Here is a 22692-nt window from a genome sequence, read left to right as displayed (position 1 = left end):
AGCGGCAGGGCACTAAAGAGTCGGGTACTCCAAAGTTTTTCCTAGTATATACTAGAATTATACTATATCATCTAGAAAAACAACTAGAACTGGGAGCTTTTTACTATATACCGAAAATTATCCTAGGATATGGCTGCGCGAGAGCGCGGCGCAGCTGGCGCTCGTGTTTCAATACATTACGCTTCATATTTATACACAAGGCGGCCTGTGTTTTCACGCGGTCCCATGGTGTTCTCCCTTCATTTAAAGACTTATAAATTGTGCTGGCTAAGTATTTAATAACTATCGTGTGCATTAAAAAATTGGCTCTTCATTATTCATGGAATTGTGTGAACAAAGGCCTTTCTGAGTAACTGTGTGCAAATTTGCAAACTGCTGTACTTGACTGGGTGGTGGGCCAGCCTCATGCTTTCTCATTCTTTCACTTTTGCGTAACAATGTGTTAAAAAAGAAGTTTCAATGAATTTTATCAATTGTGATGCATGGCGACACCTTTCGACTTAGCTGTGAGCTTATTTGGTACAATCGTATTGCAAAGATTGCGTACACCGGCTTTATCTATTTGCAATGGCAGCTCTCGTACGACATTTGTGTATTGTCTTTTCTCTGTTGGTCACTACTCGTTTGTATGTATTTTTAGAGCCCTGACAGGCTGATGAAGGAACACTGAATTCTTCTGAAAGCTGTCATTACTAAGAAATGAAGCTGGTGTTATGACTTATGAACAGTGAACAGTGTCCCAAAATTTTATTTCAGAGTGAAAAATTGTTCTGGAAAATTGGAGATGAAAGTGGAAAATTGATTTCAGTTGGATGTCATTTCCCACCCAAAACTGGCAAATTTTGGGACATTGGTTTTGAACAAACTTAACAATACAATATCGATGTCCCAGGCTCTAGCTGAATAACATCAACATAAATATAACATAATACTTTGTGTAAGCATCTCGTACAACTGTGTTTCTGTGATAATGAAATCAAAACACATGCATCCTGCATCCACGAAAGTGGATAGTAAGTAGAAAGAAGCATTTGTTGCCATATGTTAGTGATAATTGTGCAATATCTTGGTAATTTTAGTTTGTATGAAACGCGTAAGATTTAGGTGATTGAAACTAAACATGGAAGATAATTTTTAGGTCAATTTTTACTTTTTTTTAATGCTGTTCTTGATATTCCACTTCACTCAAAACACACCAGTTCATAAGTTATTTCAGGGCTTTCACAATAGCCATGTCTTTGTGGTCAATCATCCTCAGAGCAGCCTGAGTCAATTCCATTCATAACTTCCTTAGCCATATATCTCTGATCCTTTTTCAGGACAAGACATGCACTACTACATGTATGCTGTGCCTGGCTCAAGATTCCTATATGTAGCCAGGCTGCCCTACCGACACTGGCAAAATGAATGCTTCCTTGAACAAAGCTAACCAAAGGTGCCATCAACTGTCTTAATCTGAACAGGAAGGAAGCCTAGTTTTCAACATAGACAACAGCTTGTGTGAAGCTGTCACTTTCAGGGTGTGCACCACCCAGTGTTCATTTGTTAACATCAATAATGTGTGACCACGAAAGGAAACCCTTCTGAAGGTAACATCTCTCGACCATTCTAAGATCCTGTTAACAATCCACTACCTTAATATTAACAGGTCTTTTAAACAACCATGCATTAACTATTCCTCTGATACTGCTTGTTATGTTTTCAAATAGGTTCATGTTCTTTCATTTTTCAAAGATAAGTATCACTTGAGTTTGTTTTTATTGCAAGTGTGATGCATGTAATTTCATCTTCATGTTTTCTCAGATCGAAGATCCTGCTCGCAGCTATGCCTCATTGCCTACCATGGCCAAAACCTCTTTGAGGTTTACCGTAGTGTTCTCCATCTGATTGTTATGTGTTGAGGATGAGCTGAATGTTACTGATATTGATACCTGATATCTAATTGTGGTCAATGTTTAGTGTAATACCGTGACATCTTCCAATGCCAAAGTTTATTTCCAACGAGCCAAAGCTTATTTGCATTGCAATTACGAGCGGTAGTGTGATGTGTGGAACGTGTAGTAAGTACGATTGGGAACCACTTACTCTGTAACCCAAAGTGGCATGTTTGCATGGTATATGAGAATGTTCAGTGTTCATCGTCTTTAGATAATAAAAGCATTGGCATACCAGGAAGTGGATTGTTCGGTAGTCGCCTAAAATGGTATCAGAGCTGCAATTTTGACACCATCGTGTTCGTCATGCTCAGCCACGTCGAGTGATATGCTTTTTGTATGGATGAGGTCAATTTAGGATGTTGACCTCCGTCCAAGGTCAGGTCAGGTCATTACCTCATGATGAGGTCAAGTTGCACGTTATTCAATTCGGCAGGTCTTTCTGAGTCTATTTGTGTCTTTTCCGTCTAAGATCACTGTCAGCGCCAAAATAGCTGTCTCTATATCCCCCTCCCCCCCCCCATCGGCTTATAATGGGGCCAGACCACCTGACCGACCTGACGTTAGGTGACCCTTAGGAGAAATCCGAAGTTAACGACTTTTGAGAATAAGGGAGATTGATAAGTTCTGTAAGTTTCATCTACCTGTGATAGATCTCCTTGAATTGATGAAGTTGCTATGTTACGACGTTTTTTAGACCGTGCAGAGGTGCACTTATGACGTCATAGGTCAGTGACCTGACCTTACCTGAAAATGAGGTTGGTGCCACAAAATCCGGCTTGAATCAAAGGTCAGGTATGCCAACTTACAACCCTCCATCACCAGCGCGCTCACCCCTACTTTACTTTGCAGCAATGGTTTGCCGCACATTAACGATAAAAGTTTTGATCTGTCCGAGATTCGAACACAGGACCTTCCGATGTATCAAAAACATGGGGTCATATATAGACGAATATCTCAAAAACGGTTGGATGGGCTTGAACTTTTCGTCCCAAAAATGGAAATAAAAATGTTGTAGCTATCTTTTGACATACTTTGTATGTGGATGCCCACACTACGAAACCTTGAAAATCGAGCGCGAAAAGTCGCATTTTAACACGCAACCCTATGGGCTAGTAGGAAAAGTCACGCCCATGCTGCCATATGACTTTGGAGGGGGCTGACCAGCGGATGGCCTAACGGGGCCTTGGGCTTAACGACGTAGAATCTTCGCCGTCCGAGAGTCATCGAACGCGGGGCAAGTGACAGTTGGTATATTGATATAGGGCCTTGGTCAGTCGTCAAAGAGGGTGAGGCCATGTCAGATCCATGAGACTGTAGTTTCAGAGTACATACCTACCTTCCTAGTTCCTACTGGTGAGAGAAATGAAAGAAAGAGGTTCTGGTTCAGGTTGGACATTCCCCACCAGCATAACCACAGGCTCTATTTCACAATAATTTTAGATATTGTGTTGGTAGCAAGCAGGGCACTAAAGAGTCGTTGGTAGCTACCTGCCTTTGACCTCAATGGTATCAATTATCAAATCATTTATTTTTCAAAATCTCAAGTCTCAACACTGTACACTGTGGCATAAGAGTTTCAGGTAGCATTTGGTCAATATCAACTATCAAGTATGGTTTTTGCCTGTGAAGAATAGTTCACCTCAAGCTATGACCCCCTCAGTTATTTACAAGTCTGAGGTCGGTGTCAATGATAACACTATATCTTACTCCCTACACTAAGCAATATCATAAACAGGAGTTGCCAGTTTAAATAAAAACACCCATCTCACAACTTGGCCTATATGTTCCAGCCCAGCTTTCTGACCAACTCAAGTGATGCCCGAGGCAAGTCGAGAGGACGACTCTCCGCACGTGCAGCAGCTGCGCGCGGCGCTGCACTACGCCATCGGCCGCATCTGTGACGACGTGGCCGCCGAGCGGGGCACGCCGTTCCGGCGCACGGTGGTGGCCACGCTGACCGAGGCGGCGCTGTCGCAGGCGGCCGTGATGGCGCGCGACCTGGAGCTGTTCGCGCAACACGCGCGCCGCGCCGCCGTCTGCGCCGACGACGTGAAGCTGCTGGTGCGCCGCTCGCCCACGCTGTCGGCCGAGCTGCAGCGCGAGGCGCGCCGGCTCGCCGCGCACGCCAAGGTGGCCAAAGAGCGGCGGCGGGCGCAGCGCGGCAGGCGAGGGGCGCGCGGCGCCGGCCGAGGCGCCTCCGCTGCGGCGGACCCGAGGACTGCGACTGACGACGGTGAAGTGATGGAACTGGAGTGAAGATATTATAAGCCCGAGATGTGGTTACACGGAGTGTGTGCATATCTTCGGATATCACGGTGTGATAGGGACTGTCGTGCCCGGGCTGAAGTGCGGGCTGCAGGCGAAATGTACACTGCGTTTGCGCTATGGCTGAGCACAATGGCTGTGAAGTGTACCAGTAATCAGAAGTGCCCTATGAACAGTGAGCCGGGTCTGTGATGTGACGGTGCATTCTAACAAGCACCGCATGGTGATTGGTGATGACATGACTGGACTCTATATAGACTGGATCACCGATTAACGAACGAGTGCTTATGGACTACGAGTACACTGTTTTAGACTCAGTTTCGGTGTTTCATGCTGTGCCTGCGACTGTAACGTTAAACTAGACTGACATAGAATGTGACTGAGGTCATATTGTGTAGCGGGCACCGGAATGACCAGTTATTACGAGTTCCTACGCTCCTTTCTTCACAGCAAAGTGTGCACTGAAAATGCAATCGCCGTTCAATAAAATGCTTGATGTGTTTAATGCCCATTGTGTAACAAGCGACATTCGACCGTGCAAAAATTTAGTATTTGCAGGCTGCAGCCGTTCGGTGTTATAAAGAGAGCAGCGATGAATCCTGGCGGTACTGACCCTCGTATCGGGTTTTCCACATCGTGTGACGTATTGAGGGAGGGGTCACCCGCTTGGTCTTCCCACTTTCTGCACCTATGAAAGTGTTCGCCCTGACATAGCTTCCTCAAAGCGCTGCTCAAAAGACGGCGTAATAATATCACAGTGTATATAAATGCTCAGACCTTGCGCGTGCCGTTCATATTGTATGCGAGCCACTGCGAAGGTCGGGACATTCTCTCCTGAAAGGCGACTGGGGCGACTCACGAGTTCCACTGCCCTGACGGCCGACGTCACGAGTCGTCGGAGGGGAACAGAGCTGCCACCTCGCGGGCGGTCTCATCCTCAGCCGAGGGCGCAGGGTGGGCGGCCGGCGGCGGGGCCAGGTCCGGGGCCGCTGGTGACGAGACGGGACCGGGCGCGCGACCTTTGAGGGTCCACACAGGCGGCGGCTCGTCGACGGAGGCGTCTCCTTCGTCCACCGAGAGACTGCCGGGCGAGAGGGGCGTCACACCCACGGGTCAGGGCGGAGGGACACAAGCACATCGTGCGGATATTGGAAGTGGGTACAGGCCGGTACATTAAATCAGGTACGTCGCTCATGAATGACGGGACTGAATACACCATTTTCGATCCATTTTCAGACCATTGAAGTCTAATTTAAAACTGATCATTTCTTCATTATAACAACTGATAGACGGGTACTTAAAACACAAGACATTCAGTTTAACACACCTGACACGCGAAACCACCTTGACGAAAACAACGAACGGATCGCCATCGCCTGACAACGAAGCGCCTGGTTCATTACGCAACCCAAGTTTATCATAAACTGCTGAATGCCAGCTCAGAACATATTGAGAGCTTAAACAGTGGGGAAAAACGAATTATACTCACAATCGCGGTAGCGGCAGAGTGCCCAGCGTCTCGAACGGACTGCCGGCGTCCAGAGACGGCGACGACCGGTCCGAGACGGTGGGGACACTGGCACCGAGCCGCGCCGGGCCGGCGGCGGCGACCGGCGGCGGACGGAGCACCGCAGCGCCGCGCTCCAGCTCCGCGGCCACCCGGGCGTCGGCGAACGACAGCGTGAAGTCTGCCCGCGCCCGGCCCGAGAGCACGTCCTCGGCGAGCACCGCCGCGCGCCGCAGCCGCTCGGCGTCCCCGAGCAGCGCCAGCGTGCAGCGGGCCAGCTGGGCTGCGGCCGGGTCCGGTCCGGCGGCCAGCGGAGGCAGGGTGTCTGCTAGCCGAGCGGCGGCGGCGGCCGGCAGCTCGGCGCGGCACTCCCACACCAGCCGGTTCAGGGCGTGCAGGTGCTGCTGCAGCGGCGAGCTCGACTCGCCCGGCTGCCGGTCGCGGAGGGGGTCGTCGGCGGCCAGCTGGGGCAGCCGGTCGCACACGGCGCCGACCGCAGCGGTCAGCAGCTCCGGCTCCAGCAGGTGGCCCGTCTCGCCGACCACCCAGAGCGCCATCCGCTGGACGGCCGGCGCCGCGCCGCCGCCCACCACCAGCTCGGCGTACAGGCGGGCGGCAGCCGGCCGCAGCGGCCCGCCCGGCGGCTCCGCGGCCAGCCGGCTGCGCAGGCGCGCCGCCGGCGCCTCGTCCTCCTCCAGCACCCGGTTGATGACATGCAGCAGCTGCGGCCGCCGCGTCAGGTACCGTTCGGCGAGCAGCGCGGCGCGGCCGAGCAGCAGGGTGCGCAGCGGGCGGCGCTCAGCGGCGGCGACCGCCTCCAGCAGCCGCTGACAGACGGCCGCAGCGCTCTGCTCGGTGGCGACTGCGTGCAGCAGCTGCAGCGCGCGCAGCCGCACCGTCTCGTCCTCATCGCGCAGACACTGCACCACCGCCAGCTGGAGCGGGCCGGCCGGCCGCGCGCCGCCCGCCTCACACAGCCGGCAGAGCGCCGACAGGCCGGCGTAGCGTACGTTGCCGTTGGCGCTGCGCAGCATGAGCGCCGTGCAGCGCAGCGCTGCCGCGTGCAGGCCGTCGGCCGGCGCCGAGCCGTCGCCGCCGGCCGGGTCTGGCGGCGCCGGCGGCGGCGGCAGCGTGGCCGCCGCCGACACACACTCGCAGAGAATGGCGAACCCCATGACGGTGGCCGGCACGGGAGCCGTCAACTGCGACACCAGGAACTGCGAGAACGTCTCCGAGAGCCCCGAGTCGGCCGGACACAGGTACGAGATCAGCCTGTGGACGGAAACAGACTCAGAGCTCAGAACGGAGACACATTATAAGGGATCAGTAGGGATATGGAAACAATGGCCGGGAACGCCGACAGCGACCACATATCTTACACGAGCGTCGCACATTGATTGGTCGCAACGTAGAAGCTTGGGGACAATGCAGCTTGTAATAAACATGATGAAAAAGCATGCAATTCGAGCTATTTTAAAGCAAAGGACTGGAACTTAGTGTTGTGCACGAAGGAAAGAGCCTTCTCATAAGGCCGGTCACGGGTGGGCATGGTGATGTTTATTATCGCAGTCACAGTCAATGCAATTTTTGTTGCGATACGCATGCAACAAACTTAATGCTCCTAAGATATTTGTCATTGGAAGTCCCGATGGCGTCTCACAGCGAGTCCCCCTGGGTGATGAAAACCGGCAGTCGGTTCTGTGAACGGACATTTTACCGCGGTACCCTGACTGTCGCTATGGCAACGGTCACTGCCGACAGACACACAGGGAGACGAGGGGCCGTGCCACTGAGTCGCAGTGCTAAATGCTTTATGATGTAAGCAACGCCGGCAGTGTTTACTGCCCAGTCACCAGTATCCACCCAGCCATCTGCAGGGACGGGGACGGCTACATAACGGGCCGCCGAGCCGACGGGATTGACAGACAGCCCAGCCGCCGCCATGAGTACACGGTCGCCGCCGCTGCTCCTGCTCCTGCTGCCCGTGCCGCTGCGGCCGGCCGCTGCCGAGACGGCGCCCGGCGACTGCGCCGTTCCACCGCCGCTGCTGCTCGCCTCCCAGGTGGCCGAAGTGGCCCGCACCGCGCTGGCGGCCGGCAGTGGTGGCGGGCAGGGTGCCCCGGGACAGGAGCCGCCCGCCGGCCGGTCGGACACCTCCGAGTTCAACGTGCTCGGCCGGCTGGAGGCTCTGGAGCTGGCCGTGCGCCGGCTGACGGCCGGCACCGCCGGTCCCGGCGCGCCCGCAGACCGGCCACCGTCGGCGCCGGCCACCTGTCTCCAGCTGCAGCGCGCCAACGGCTCGCTGGCGGACGGCGTGTACCAGCTGGCCGGCCTGGCCGAGCCCGTCTACTGCGACTTCAGCCACGACGGCGGCGGCTGGACGCTGCTGCTGACGGCCGCCAGCCGCGCCGGCTGGGACCGGCTCAACGTGCGGCTGCGCAGCGCCGACCGGCCCTCGCTCACCGACAACTACTCGATCCTGGGGCGCGGCGACCGGCTCAAGGCGTTCGGCACGGGCCACAGGTTCGCCTACCGACTGGAGGGACAGGCTCAGGTGGACCGCCGCCAGTGGGGCGGCATCTGGCTGGCGCCGCGAGACTACACCTTCACTCCGGAGACGGACACGCAGCGAGACATCGCGCTCGTCAAAAAATTCGACTTGTGGACGTACGGCGAGCCCAGCTTACAGAAGACGATGCCCTGGATCAACGTGGAGGACTTTTTGAAAGGCCGACCGCTGCTGACCACCACGCTAAAGGAGTCAAATAACTGGTGGGGCACCCTTCTGACGGACCCGGCTACCACCAGCTACCAGCACAGTCCGTGGATCAGCGCAGGCGCTCCCCAGTCCGGAACGGTGCTCTACTGGATGCGGGAGGAGGTACTGCCCTGAGCGGGCTGCCCGACACCAAGTGCCAACGGCTCACAACCCGTAGCGCCACATCCGTATTTCAGGTTGCGGGAAACAAATAATCGAGAAATTACGAAATCAGGCCTGTGACATCCACCGTCCATTAGCTTCGTACAGGGTGCGCTTGTCTGAATTGCACAGATGATGGTTGTTACTTGTTGCATGGTTGTACAGAAAATACACATAGTGCAAGTATTGCATGGCGGTTCAGGATTTATGGCTGTTGCACGGCAGACAGCGATATGAAGTAGTACGGGCCAGCAAAATGGGACACATTTAGCTGTTGTACGGGATAAAGAATGACACAGGGCGCAACTGACCTGATGAGCGAGCACTGAAGCCACGGAGCCGGCACACCCTTGTGGTCGAAGTCGGGCGGCAGTTTCCGGCTCTGAATCTGTCCCAGGATCGTCATCAGACTGGTAGTCAGGTGTGAAAACATGCCCGGGTTCAGCTGAAAGGATAACAAACATCAGTCAGCTGTGAAAACATGGCTGGATTCAGCTGTACGAGCAGATACGGCAACAGGCGTCGGATACAAAACATAAACTGGATTTAGCGGTACCTACCGACAAACCAGCACATAGACCTCCGCTGCTCATTGTTTAGGGACAATGGAACTGGGGTCAGAATTGGTACTGAGCGCACTAGCATGGAGGGCAATTCCGCGTCCAAAAAGCTTTTATCTCTACCCCATGCACTGAGTCAGGGTGCTGTAAGGATATAACGTTACTCTCGAACGCTCCCCGACACCGATTCCCCCGAACAGAGAGCTGCAGTGCATACCGTAGCGAAGGTGAGGCACAGCTGGCAGGCGGACGTCATGACGATCGGGTCGCGGTCCAGCAGGGCGGCCTCGATAGACGGCAGCTGCGCCGGAAGCAGCTCGGGCGCGCGCAGCAGCAGACTGTGCAGCGCGCGCGTCGCCTTGTCCCGCACCACGGCCTGCGCGATCGGTGCAGGATAGAGCGGTGTCAGAGCGAGACGGCACTGGCAGCGGCAATCATTGGCGACCGCATAATATGGTAACGACTTTGAGGATAGGCTTCATTTATCGCGCCATGACCTGGGGTGTCAAAACTTCAACTATAAACAATATGAGACGGTAAATCATGAGGCACAGCTTACACCTTGTACTTGTCACTAGGCATATTTATCGAGCGAAAAGAAAACATCTCAAGAAGACCACAAAACTGCTAGGGTTCTGCGACAGCCGATAGGAATGCACACAGTCAGCACCGGCCACGAAAGGGTCACGTGACAGTCATAGCCGACCAGAGTAAGTGTCACGCGTCAGCCAGATGGCCTGTACCCGGTTAACGATAAGTGCATGTCTGCCTCAAAACCCGCCGCAATCTTACGATTTCAGAAGGAACGGACATAAACACACAATATCATGTCGATTGAAGTTATATGCTGAGGCCTGAGATCATCGTAAACCTGTCGGTATCAGGCGCCTGAGATTGTTGGCCCCATGATAGACGCTGATTACTAAACCACTGACTGCTGACCATCTGACCACTTATCACTAGCTGTGAATGCTAATTACTGGCCACCCGACCCACTAACCTGTCGGTGGTGAAGCTTGTCGAGCACGGCCGGCAACAGAGCGCCGGCGTTATCCGCCGTCACCAAATGACAGACTATGTTCAGAGCCGTGCACACGACCAACACGTCAGCGCTGCGCAGGTCGCCTAGCAACGTGTTGATGAGCAGCACCGCCAGCTCGTCCGTTGGTCGCAGCAGTAGCGAGACAGATAGGTAACCTGTCGACATGGAGCCATTGTCACTGACAAGTACGTACCTATTGCAACATGGAGACGTACCTACATCACTGATAGATACCCTGGCGACGCGGAACCACTCATCACTGGCAGGGCTCTACCCTGGCGACATGAAACCACAGTCACACATCACTAACAGGTACCAGATTGCCAGTCAACCAGATGATGATCATTGGTCAAAGGTGTAACATGCTCTGGTTGCTCGTGTCGCAGCGCTGGCATCGCTACAGGAACGACTACTGTACGTACCGATCCTCTTTTGCAGCAGCGAGCCCTGCTGAGCCAGGGTGATGGCGTGTATGCAGATGAAGCGCACATCATAGCCCAGCAGGTGGCAGTAGATGGCCACGCTGAGTGCCTGGGCACGCACAGAGCCGTCCGACCCCGGCTGGGCCAGCCGCTGCTCCAGGCCTTCCAGCTCGGCGGTGATTGTGTGCTGGTGGGGAACGCAGCAGCGTCACAGAGAGCACAGCAGAGGTCAACATCGACGGAAATGAAAAGCAAAGGACAGAGCAGAAAAACATCCTCCTGTTATAAAAAAAAACTGTTGAAACTGCTGATGCCGCAAGAACAAAGCGATGTCAAATAATCCATGAAAAAAGACCATTGTATAAACTACATTCAAATCCATGCATGAAAATGTAACTTCACCCACCTCTATCTCTTCCTGGCTCTCACAAAGAGATATTCTTTTAATGAAATCCTTAAATGACACAGATCTCTTAATAGGAATCCCAACTAGGGCAGCTGCTCCTGCCTCTCCGACTTTGGGAAGGTTTTCAGCCACTGCCTTTGCAAACTTTGTCAGCTTGGAAGTCCATTGTGAAGCCATTTTGGTCGTATGACCTGCAACACATCAACATATAATGATCATTGATAAACATTGTTGACAATCAATTAGTTGACAATAGTTGACTATCAATGAATAGTTGACCTATGTTGGAGGAAGAAGTAGCAGCCAGAGGGTGCAAGGTCCAGATAAAAAGGGGCTTAGGAAGGTGTGGCAACAAGTTGAAGCCACAGCTCACAGCTCACCACTTCCCTAATGGCTACCTACTCTTGCGCAAGCTGGTATGCAGTCCTGGATCTGGCACACACCTTTTACCTTTCTAGTCTCTTATTGATAAATGATATCAATATCAGCAGCTCACAAATCAGTTCTAGAAGAGAGTTGCAATATTTGCCATCAATGGTGAACCCCTGACAGATTCAAGGGCCCTGTTTCACCATCGTGTGTCCCGACGTTGTGCGCCCTGCAGCGCTCTGGAAGCTATGGCATACCACCATCATCACTCGGATGACCTTGCATGCGATTCGTAAGCTTATGATGAATCGCATCTGGAAAAGAGATCCTTAAGAAACAAGAACAAAGGGGACAGAGGTTTGTGCATGAATACTGCTAGCGTGCTGCTGGCGCTGGTGCCGCGGCACACTAGCATTTTGTAATGACGTCATAGCCTAGCATCAGAGTGAAGTTTGTTGATAATGCCATGGAAACCCAATGCGCCTATGGGCGCAGTGCACTGCAGGGCTCTGCCGTGAAAAACTGCCAAGAAGTCAATGAGCATAACTCTATCAGCATCCCAAAACAACCACAACTAATTGTGCCGTGCCGTGCCGAATCCAGGATCAGGAGAAACGCATTTGCTTCAAGGATTGTAAATGACTGGAATTCCTTTCCAACCTATGTGGTCAACTCGCCCTCACTCAACACATTTAAATCCAACCTAGATTGTCACCGGGCGGCAGGGCTGCGGAGTCGATGGATTTTCGGCGACTCCGACTCCGACTCCGACTCCGGCTTTCAAAAACCAGCTCCGACTCCGACTCCGACTCCGGGCAGAATTGTCGACTCCGACCGACTCCAACTCCCGACTCCAACTCCGCAGACCTAGCAGGGCTGCGGAGTCGACAGATTTTCGGTGACTCCGACTCCGACTCCGGCTCGGGTTTCTAAAATCGACTCCGACTCCGACTCCGACTCCGGTCACAACTGTCGACTCCGACCGACTCCGACTCCGACTCCGACTCCGCAGCCCTGCCGGGCGGACATTGTCTTTGCCATCCCCGAACAGGACTTATAGCCTGGCATCCTTACCATGAGCTTGGTCAGAACGAGAACCACAGGCCTAGTTGGCCTGACAAAATCTCGAGAAGCTGTAAGTAAGTAAGTAAGTAACTACATCCACCATCACCACCACAACCACCTGCTGCCTGAGCCCTGATGTCACCACTCTGCAAGCTGAACCAAGTAGGCAAAAAATCCGACAATACTGAACTCAATTATGCACATAGATGAAGCTTTGAATTTTGAATTTCAAAGCTACAAGCTCTTGCACAAACTAAAACTGAAACATGATGCCATAGGCGGCGGAACGGGGAGGGCACCCGGGCACCGTGCCCCCCTTTGATTTTGGTTTAGCATTTTAACAGCCCTATGGGCGTTGCATGGAAAGAATGGGACCAAAAGTCGGCAGTGCCCCCCGCCCTCAATTGAAGGTGTTCCGCCGCTACCCAGACTGGAAAAAATACACGTTATGCCGAATATGTCCGGCGTAGTGGCGGGATTCCACCGAAAATTTCAGCGCACGCCCGGCATAACTTCGCATGCGCCGAATTCAGAGGGGTGTTCACGGGCACCGCACACTGCTGCGTGCGGTGTGTGCGGTGCGTCCAGCAGGCGTGGGGGTAGGGGATGGGTAGGCGGTTCTGACGTCACAGCTGCGTGCGGTGGACGGTCCGCTGTGGTGGCCAGTCCCGACCGGCCACAGCGATCGCTGTGTGCGGTGACGGAAGGCTGACGTAGGGACGAAGTGGGCGGAGCTTCGAGGCTGTGTGCGGTACACAGGGCCCGTGAACAGCCCTCAGCGCATGGCGGCGGACGAATTTTTCGGCGCAGGGCGGTCGCATATATTTTTTTATGGCGAAAGACGGTCACCGAATTTATGCGGTACGCTGGTCAATCTAGCAGCAGATTCACCCCGCGGGCGGTTGCGGGACGAGACGTCCCCGCCCCGGTCGTCGCGTGCTCGAACTGGCGAGCCGCCCTGAGTCTACTCAGCGGAGGAACGGCCGCCCTGAGGCCTCAAGTTCAACCTTCGGCGTAGAGATAGGTATGGAAAACCTTGACCGGCCACAGCGATCGCTGTGTGCGGTGACGGAAGGCTGACGTAGGGACGAAGTGGGCGGAGCTTGGAGGCTGTGTGCGGTCCTAGAACGCACACAGGGCCCGTGAACAGCCCTCTTGTTGAACGTCGCCAAGCAATAGTCGTTAAGCAATAGCACTGGGTTCCTGCCCACGGCAGTATCGAGGGGAATGAGAGCGCGGACGACCTGGCAAAACAGGCGGTCGCCCTGCCCTCAAACGGCCGATCGCTGACCAGAGCGGTTCATTGTGCGGCCTCGCATCAGTGGCGCGACAACTGCTCAGAATCACTATTCAAGCCACACGCCGCCGCTCCCTATCCCCGGAGAGGACCGAGAGGATGCCATTTCGGTGCACCAGATGAGGGCGGGCCACCGAGGCCGCTCGCTCCAGTACGTTACCGAATCGGCTGTCTCCATTCCGCGCGGGCCCGCGGGCCAGCAGTGCCCAGCAGCGCTCTGCACTGTGAGCAGAGAAGAGGCTGATGTGCCGGAGCACGTGTACTCGGCTGCCCGGCCCTCGCTGGCTCCTGCCAAGGTATTGGGTTAATGTGGAAACAAAAAACTCATTCGGAGGCTCAAACATGGGAGAGCGTACAAGGCCCCGAAACACTGTCTGGTTGATATCAGTTGGGGAAACTACGAGGAGCCAAACAAAAATTGGATTAGCCAATCAGCGGCTGGAGTGGGCGGGGCGATGACCATATATGGTCATAAAATCAGACAACTTCATCTTTTCAATGAATTTTAGCATTCAAATGAAAAAATAAGGCATAAGAATGTTTTTTAACCACACAAGACCTACACTCACCCGGTGCATAATTAACTGGCGGCTCTAAATCGCAGAGTTACAACGCAAGGTCAAACCGTGATTGGCAAATATGGCGGATTGAAACAGACGCGCCAAGAAATGTAAGCAGTACCGTGGTTTAAAAATGTCATTATTTTTATTATTTTGTATATGGTTTTTCTAATTGTAGTTAAGTTATTATTTTAGAATTAAATATTTTTGTTTATTGTAATTGAATTAAATCTTTTAACAATTTTCTTTAATAAAAACCAATCCATTTATTGAATGGCCAGCTGATTGTGACGCCCAGAACCTGCAGAAAAGCCGTTTTCCTATCGCCATTTTCGAGTCAATTCGCCGAATTTAATCAAATCACACTAATTCCTAGTGAAAAATGGAAGCCTTTTCTCTCCAATAAGGGGACGCGATACCGCAAGCACCGGCTTGTTATACCGTTTTTCACCCTTAGTAGCGGGGGCTGCATTTATGCCCATATATGGTCATCAAAAGTCCATTTATTGACCAATCCATTTTTTGACATTCGCCTCGTAGTTTCCCCAACTGATATAGCCTTGATCAGTAGATGTGCACATGTGCTTTATATGAAAAGGGCTTGATTTTCGCACAAATAGGCACCTATTTTTTGGCGCAAATCACGCATAAATTTCGGAGCAGCATCGCTTGCGCCGAAATTCGGCGCAAGCGGGTCTCACGGGCGTCCGGCGTAGTGTATGGATGTTTTCCAGTCTGGGCCGCTACCACTACTGCATGAGCGATGCCCAGTGTCAGCACTCAGCAGCGATGATATGCTGTACGACTTCTGGACCTTCTTACCCAAACCAGGACCCAAACTCTGAAGTAAATTTAACTGGATAATGAATTAGGTAACGAACGTTTGAAAATAATTCACAACGCTCGCTGCATCCAAGGTATATAAAAACACTGGCTACATCCTGCACTCTTCGCGTGAAACTCTATCGAGCTGGAAGGGTCAAGTAAAACTGCGTTCACTCGCAATAATTACGAGAATGGGCACGCGATAGTAAACGTTACACCTAGCCAGTCTTAGCTTACGCATGCAGGAAAAGGTGAAAAGTGAACACTTTATTGTAGTTTTATTTCACTGACACTGCGCAGTTGATCGTAACAATTTCGTCATTTATGAAACGCTACCATTTTACACCAAATTTGAAGGAAATTTGACAGGCCTCTATCCCTCTCCTACCAGAAAGGCAGTAATTAGCAATTAGAATCTACATCTGGGGGGGGGGGGGGGAGCAGGGCCGGACACACAATGTGGTAATTAGAACCTACATCTGGGGGGGGGGGGAGCAGGGCCGGACACACAAGTTCCTTCTTTCAGGGCCGGGATGCTCTCCTCACTGTCATGCCTTTTCAAAGTAATAGTTGTGACACCCCCATGTTGGGACCGTTTTAGTTTCTACTCGTTAGGAAATACGGGATATTCTTCACCACCGCAAGACATCGACCGGGGCCCGGGCAAAAGCGAGCTGCCGCCATGGACAGTGCATATGCACTATCCCATATGTTTGTCTTGTTCGCAGCTCATTTATCTCAGCGACAATTTCTTATGGATGACAGGGTTGCTGCTTGTGGTTTCAAACACATCTAGCATGTATCAGAAATTTATTACTTTGTTAGACTAGAAAATCATCACTACGACTTTCTATTGGGTTCCAAACCCTATAAACTTTCACACAACAAAGTTTCATAAGTGCGATACCATGAGCTCGTCACAAGAACAATATAAGGCCTTCTTTTGCCATTTTTCATGGACGATAACGCTCTCGGTGTCAAAAAGCAAAGCAAAGCATTGAAACAACAATAAGCACATAGAGACAGCAAGCAGAGCACTGGTTCATGCAGCCTACAGTACCATCAACCGAGGTTGTGAATGTGCTCAATATCTCTATGGTACACGGTTAAAAAGTAAACAGATCTTGGTTATAACCACAACTGAGTAAAGCTAGTCGAGTCGGGTGTTACTCGTTCAATCCGATGCCTGAGGCATTAACACACGCATATTTACATGAAGGCATCCGAAACAGGGCACGCTTCACCGTGATACCCCATCAATACCCTAACCATAAAGCTGCATTAGTGACGGTTACTCATCCCTAATTACTCCCGCTGGACAGTCAACGATCAAGTTACAGTATCTGGCCGCGACAGGCAGAATAGTGGCCGCGTTTGTGCACATTGCACGACAGAGAATCTGGCGCTGGAGGCTCACAGCTGACTAGTGCACGCGAGCGGACGATGTGGGGAGGAGCTAGCGAACAGTCCGCGGCGCCGACAGGAAGCTGCACGTGCGTGACCGACAGACGCGGCAGGTTACCGGCTATGCCCATTACATTACCGCAGTGAAACTCACGGAAAGCATTATAATAGTCCGCCAGCCAACGCGAAGCACCTCTGAAGAAAGCGACTGAGTTTCACACACAAATGTTTTTACCTCAGCAGGGCAATGCACAGCCCTGATATACTACACTCCAACGGATTACACCCCAAAATGGGTGTTTGCAGATTACTTTAACCGTTTGATATCCTAAAACTCAACGGATTACACCCCAAAAATGGTTGCTTGCAGATGACTTTCATCGTTTACGTCGAGCCGTGTCATTTATTCAGGTGCGCCGAGTTTTACCAGTCCGATCACGTGTCGACCGCCGGCGGCGCCGGCTCGCCGTCGTACCGCAGCAGCGGCGAGGCGATAAAGTTGAACAGGGCACCGGCGCTGGAGACCAGCTCGTTGACCACGTCGCGCTGTGTGACCTCCAGTATGGGCGCGATCTCCTGGTGGCAGCTGAGGCACTGCAGACCGGTGAGCGTCAGCTGCGGCCGCGCCGTGCCCAGGCCGGCGCTCAGCTGACCGCGGAACTCGAGCCGGTCGCCGACGCGCAGGTTGAGGCCGAACGCCTGGAACTGGTTGTCGGCAGACAGGTAGACCTCCGCGGGACTGACGTTCAGGTAGCCGGTCGGCATGTGCACCACGATGTGGAACTGGTAGCGGTTCCAGGCGCGCAGCGTGCAGCGTGAGGTCATGACGGCGTGCGCGGTCTTGCAGCGGCTGAAGCCGACCTCGTCCATCAGCTCGGCGTTGCAGTCGCCGATGGGCCGGCCGTACACGCAGGCCAGCGTCTGCTGGAGGCCCACCGGCAGGAAGCTGATCAGCGACTGCAGCTTGTTCTCGGCCGACTGGACGCGCACGTCGGCCACGGTGCCCTGCCACTGGACAGTGGCGCCCTCGAGCAGCTGGCAGCCGTGCTGCACCTGCGCCTGGGTGGCCGCGTCCAGAGCCGGCCGGTGGCACACGTTGTAGTACTGCTGCCAGGGCAGCGCGGCCGCGTCCGTCGGCGGCGGCGCCGTCAGGTAGGTGATGTGCACGGCCGGCAGCAGCGAGAGCAGGCCCAGCGCCAGCACCACCACCTGGTACGACGAGACGAGCCGCGTCAGCGAGGCGTGCCGGCTGCGCAGGAAGGCCAGGCCGAACGGCAGCGCCAGCAGCGCCACCGTGACCACCGCCTGCAGCAGGAAGCCGGCCTGGTACAGGTGGCGGCCCAGCGCCAGCGCCGGGAACAGCAGCAGAAAGCCGCCTATGATGGGCAGCGCGAACACCGTGCCGAAGAAGGTGCCGACCGCGCGCAGCACGCCGCCCGTGCTGGCGTCCCCCGCGAACAGCATGGCCATCTGGAACCAGACCACCGAGGCCAGGTGCGGGATCAGCACCTTGTAGGTGCCGCGCCACCGCTCCTGGGCCGCCATCGTGGCGTAGCAGCCGAGCGTGGCCAGCTGCAGGATGGCCAGCAGCGAGAAGTCGAGGAAGAGGCCGGGCGCCAGCTGGAGACTGGCGGCGGTGGCCGGTCGCAGCGTCGGGAACAGGTGCAGGCCGGCCATCACCAGGTGCAGCGTCATCGACAGCCAGGCCAGCCGCTGGTGGCGCTCGCTCAGCGAGATGAAGGTGATGGCTGTCATCAGCGCGGCCAGCGCCGTGATCTCCGAGTTGAGCACCATGCTGGCTGCCGTGTAGTGTAGCGCCGTCACCGCCGCCGCCATCGCCGCAAAGAAGCGCAGGTACGGATACAGGTTCTTCCAGCAGAACTTGGCCTCGGCTAGCTGTGTGTTCAAGTCGTCCTTGATGATCTTCATCACCTGAGACCAGATGCGGAAGTTACCGAGGTCCTCGTGTAGCTGTAGCATCTGCAGGGTGGAGACGACCATGACGAACAGCGCCGCGTACAGCACCATCACCGGAAGGATGAAGCGCAGCATTCGCATATCGACAAACGACACCAGGAACACGACCAGGATCGTCTTCAGCTGCGTGGTGGGGATCAGCGACAGCAGGAAGGCGTTGCCGCGCTCCGACATCGTCTCAATCATCTTGTGGTAGCCGTAGCTGACCGAACGTACTGGGTGGAACATGACTTTCTCCAGCAGCGACATCTCCCGGAAGGCCGTCTCGTCATCGCTCACCTTGAGGAACTTGTTGATGGTGGGCAGGTCACCATTGACAAAGTTGGCCGCCGCCGCCACCAAAGAGTCTTCGGAGAGCTTTTCACCGCCGACGCGGCTCAGAAACGACACAGAGCGCGGAGCATCGGCCGTATCGGCTGCCGGAGCCGCGGCGGCAGCCGCACCATCGCCACCACCGTCGCCGTCGTCGTCCCCAGCCTCTCCAGCGGCTGCGGCTGGCTCGGCCTCCAGATCGCGCCGCTCCTGGCTGGTGAGCCGCTGCAGGCGACTGCGCAGCTGCGCCGTGGTGATGAAGTCCTGTCCGTCAGCCATGGTGCTGAACAGCTCGCGAGCCGCGCGACGCGACAGCTTCTCCTCCTGCGTCATGTCCAGACAGTTTTTCACGTCAATGTAGTTCTGGTCGTTAATGCCCCGGCTTTGTTCAAAACATTCGCGCAGAAGGTCGGTTGCCTCCACGTTGCCCTGCTCAGAGGCCTTGGTGAGATAGTAGACGGCCTGCACGTAGTTTTGTTTTGCTTCGGAAGGGGCGGCGGGCGCGTCCAGCAGCTGTTTGGCCATCACAACCTGCGACTCCACGCAGCCGTCCTCTGCCAAGTTGCTGCGCAGTCGGCGCAGCGAGGACTGAGGACCCTCGTGAATGGTCCACTGTTTGCGCGTGCTGCGCCGGCCTGAGTCGCCACCGTCGGGCACCGTTCCAGCCATCACGCCGGCCAATTGATCACTGACCAGCTACCCGTCTCCGAGGAGGACGATTTTCCACAATTGGCAGTCCCTCGCCTGCAACATACAGTATAAATTAAAACCATCATTACAAAAGCAGCAACATGATCACAATTCATGAAATTTTGTTGCATCATAATCTTTTACCAGCATTCACATTACTATACTTGGTAAGGTCAACTCTGTAACCTACCAATGGTAAAAAGGGAGACAACTAATCAACTGAAAACACACAAAATCGTAAAATTGGTATCCATTGGACTAAATGAATGTCGAATTATGTATCATGAGCCAACATAGTTTCATTCGAGCTATGTCAGCTATGTGAGTAAATGTAGAGGCACCAGCCCGACTTGTTTAAAAAAGATAGATGATTTGTGTTTGCACTGCCCACTGTTCACATCTATCTTTATCTACATATCTATATCTACACATCTATATCTACATAAAAATCAACTGACATGGTCAGATCTGGTCAGGTCAGGTCACAACCTTGACATGGAGAAGAGAACTTCAAACAACTCACAAGTTTTATCTTTTCAGACAACATAGGTTTATCATTTCCCTAATCCAAGTATTAATGAGAGAAGCACAAAATAAATACTTCATAAAATTGATGAGGCCTACAGGCATTTGACCAGCCATTCCAGATTTTTTTTTTTTTGAGCTTATGATTAATTTCTATAGCTTCTACCCTTTGAAGGACAACTGAGGCCAGAATGTGGCACCAACCACCAGCAGCCTTAACTCCCAACTGCAAAGTATTAGCATGGCAAGCATAACAAGATCTTTGATCTCATTGGTGCAGACTGCTGAGCTGAAGCACTCAGGCAAAGCATGCCACATAGCACCGAATGGATTTTCAGTGTCATGGAGAGGATTTCATGTGAAGTAGTGCAGGCCCAACTTGGTACCACAATAAACTAAACTGCTATGCAAGTGACACATTCAAGAAAGTGATGTATGGGAGTGTCAGCCAACAGCCAGGGCATATTTTGTCAGTTTTGTTTGGTGCACAGCAGGCCCGGCCGGTGTGGATTTCCAGGCTGTTTAGCATGGGCTGGTCACTGGTGTCAGGTGTGACTTGTTGACACTAGTCATAATGGCATTCCAGATTTGCAATCTAGCTTCAACTCAAGTGAATTTGAACTGAACTTGAACTTTGAAGTGAGGGCTGTTTGGCTGCACAGTCAAAATGAAATATGTTGCAGCATGCAATACACATGTACAGTGAGGGCTATGTTGCCTGTTAGTTCTGCCCATTTATATAGCCTTGGTTTCGCCTGCACCACTATGTACCAATCGCATGTGTGACATCACCTACTGGTACTGAAGCAATGCACAGCACAAAATTTGGTGCTTGAGAAGAAGAAGGTGGCGCAACTTAAAGTCAACTATCCTATTCTTTATTGTAAGCAGGTAGCTGGTACCTATGCTATTTTCTAGTACCCATGTATGATTATCACGCTTTCAGTGGCACATTGCTATGCACCACATTTGACCATATTTTAACCTTTATTTGAGCAACAATCACAAGTCCAACCATGCCATGTTTTCCCCACAAATGGAAAAGGCTGCAGCGGCCTTTCGCAATCGCCCCTGCGTTCTGGCTAAGAATGGGCAGAGCCAGGCTGCTGACGTCACCGGTCACCTTATAAATGTGACGCATCACACACCTAACAGATCTGTGCTGCACAGCCCGAACACTGAACACAGTGAACAGCCCTCCAAACTTGACAATTTTCGATTGCCAGCAATGTACAAAATGTTAAATACTTTTGCCAGTTCCAGTTATTCAGGTATTCGCCATACAGCCACCCTCACCCTGTTATCCATGTGTCAATATTGACAGTCTTGCAAAAAAATAAAACGAAATTTGTCATGCATCTACACCCTGTAGGCTGTATAAAGGGCCTTTCCAAAAAATACACGAATCAAAACATAAAAATACCTAGTGTAAATACCTGTAATTCAAAGTTGTATCAAGTCATCAAGGGCTGTTCACGGGCCCTGTGTGCGGTCGGACCGCACACAGCCTCCAAGCTCCGCCCACTGCGTCCCTACGTCAGCCTTCCGTCACCGCACACAGCGACCGCTGTGGCCGGTCGGGACTGGCCACAGCGGACCGTCCACCGCACGCAGCCGTGACGTCAGAACCGCCTACCCATCCCCTACCCCCACGCCTGCTGGACGCTCCGCACACACCGCACGCAGCAGTGTGCGGTGCCCGTGAACACCCTTGATTACGGAGCGAGCGAAGCGAGCGTAGTCTTTCCTTAGATTAACGGAAATTTCTGAGTATGAGCGGCCGGCCGGCCGGCCGGCCGTGGTCACGCTTTTGCGACGCTTATATCTCAGCAACCACTTGACCGATTTACACGCGGTAATTTTTGTAGGGTAGCTTCATTCCTTCTACCAAGTATTGGACTATTCCCGATGCATGTGGGTGACCCCTTATGCACGTGCCACGTGGAAAACGAAGAGGTGTCACTTTTGTAATTGTTGCAATATCTCGGTAACTACTAGGCCGATTGCGCTGAAAGTTGGCATGTAGGTAGGCACCCACTAGGCAATGCATATCTATGTGCCAGAGTTGGGGTGCTGCTGCACGTGCGCACGTGCAGGGGTCGATTCCAGATCTCGAGAACGGCTGGACCGATTGCGCTCAAATTTGGTACATGGTTAGGGACCGGTTAGTAGGGTGCCGTGCACAAGTCAGTTGGGACCCATTTTGCACGTGCGCACGTGCAGGGTGCCGCTTCCAGATCTCGAGAGCGGCTGGGCCGATTGTGCTCAAATTTGGCACATCGCCAGAGACCGGTTAGTAGGGTGCCGTGCACAAGTCAGCTGGAGGTACCCCTCGCGATTTCGCACGTGCGAGGCCCACCCTCTCGCTCGCTCCGTTAGTCGCCCCAAAAGGCGTTATACTGGTCAAGTAATCAAGTAATCAAGATCAAGAATAATAATGAAAAATACAGCACTCAGCAAATCAAGGAAACGTCTAATTCTGGTTGACAGAAAACTGATTATTTACTTATTATCTCACAATAAATGACGTCATCAAGTGGTTTTTATAGCATTTTTGCCTGCCCCCGGTTTGATTAAACATTTTGATCTTATGATTTTCAGGTTATTAC

The 22692-nt window shown here is 53.1% G+C and overlaps 3 protein-coding genes across 17 annotated transcripts; 1 reads left to right on the top strand and 2 right to left on the bottom strand.

The window, feature by feature from the left end:
* Window positions 1-192: 192 nt before the first annotated feature.
* LOC122366317 (centromere protein S-like) lies at window positions 193-4707 on the top strand. 8 transcript variants are annotated; one of them, XM_043338460.1, is made up of 3 exons: window positions 217-228; window positions 3158-3223; window positions 3728-4707. In XM_043338460.1, exon 3 carries the CDS (start codon window positions 3753-3755, stop codon window positions 4191-4193), a length of 441 nt encoding a protein of 146 aa, XP_043194395.1. In that variant the 5' UTR covers window positions 217-228; window positions 3158-3223; window positions 3728-3752; the 3' UTR covers window positions 4194-4707. The 8 variants fall into 8 exon arrangements, 7 of the variants coding, with proteins under 7 accessions (XP_043194397.1, XP_043194400.1, XP_043194395.1 ...); XM_043338462.1 differs by lacking the exon at window positions 3158-3223 and having other exon boundaries at window positions 193-1589; XM_043338465.1 differs by lacking the exon at window positions 3158-3223 and having other exon boundaries at window positions 198-260.
* Window positions 4708-4946: 239 nt separating this feature from the next.
* On the bottom strand, window positions 4947-15263 carry LOC122366316 (AP-4 complex subunit epsilon-1-like). Its single transcript, XM_043338458.1, has 8 exons — window positions 15232-15263; window positions 11060-11250; window positions 10654-10840; window positions 10190-10386; window positions 9407-9565; window positions 8941-9074; window positions 5692-6981; window positions 4947-5283 (listed from the first exon to the last, which is right to left on the bottom strand). The coding sequence occupies exons 2-8, from the start codon at window positions 11234-11236 to the stop codon at window positions 5088-5090; spliced, it is 2340 nt and encodes a 779-aa protein (XP_043194393.1). The 5' UTR covers window positions 11237-11250; window positions 15232-15263; the 3' UTR covers window positions 4947-5087.
* A 707-nt stretch (window positions 15264-15970) lies between these two features.
* On the bottom strand, window positions 15971-22568 carry LOC122366315 (wolframin-like). Of its 8 annotated transcripts, XM_043338453.1 has the most exons (3): window positions 22443-22478; window positions 21520-21615; window positions 15971-19612 (listed from the first exon to the last, which is right to left on the bottom strand). In XM_043338453.1, the coding sequence occupies exon 3, from the start codon at window positions 19535-19537 to the stop codon at window positions 17015-17017; it is 2523 nt and encodes an 840-aa protein (XP_043194388.1). In that variant the 5' UTR covers window positions 19538-19612; window positions 21520-21615; window positions 22443-22478; the 3' UTR covers window positions 15971-17014. The 8 variants fall into 8 exon arrangements, with proteins under 8 accessions (XP_043194388.1, XP_043194391.1, XP_043194390.1 ...); XM_043338456.1 differs by lacking the exons at window positions 21520-21615; window positions 22443-22478 and adding an exon at window positions 22532-22568; XM_043338455.1 differs by lacking the exons at window positions 21520-21615; window positions 22443-22478 and adding an exon at window positions 22537-22568.
* Between the last annotated feature and the right edge of the window lie 124 nt (window positions 22569-22692).

Source organism: Amphibalanus amphitrite, unplaced genomic scaffold (assembly GCF_019059575.1).
Source record: "Amphibalanus amphitrite isolate SeventyFive unplaced genomic scaffold, NRLGWU_Aamphi_draft 000796F_arrow, whole genome shotgun sequence".
NCBI lineage: Eukaryota > Metazoa > Arthropoda > Thecostraca > Balanomorpha > Balanidae > Amphibalanus > Amphibalanus amphitrite.
Note: the sequence above shows the minus strand (reverse complement) of the source record. Positions and strands in the feature narration are given on the sequence as shown.

What these genes read in the sequence shown, in the direction of transcription:
- LOC122366317 (XM_043338462.1), top strand. Translation starts at nt 3,753, where the DNA reads ATGCCCGAGGCAAGTCGAGAGGACGACTCTCCGCACGTGCAGCAGCTG.
- LOC122366316 (XM_043338458.1), bottom strand. Translation starts at nt 11,236, where the DNA reads ATGGCTTCACAATGGACTTCCAAGCTGACAAAGTTTGCAAAGGCAGTG. An exon ending in GCTGCTGCAAAAGAGGATCG is followed by an intron (nt 10,387 to 10,653) that starts GTACGTACAGTA and finishes CCATGTCGACAG; the next exon opens with GTTACCTATCTGTCTCGCTA. An exon ending in CTTCAGTGCTCGCTCATCAG is followed by an intron (nt 6,982 to 8,940) that starts GTCAGTTGCGCC and finishes TTCCGTCCACAG; the next exon opens with GCTGATCTCGTACCTGTGTC.
- LOC122366315 (XM_043338456.1), bottom strand. Translation starts at nt 19,537, where the DNA reads ATGGCTGGAACGGTGCCCGACGGTGGCGACTCAGGCCGGCGCAGCACG.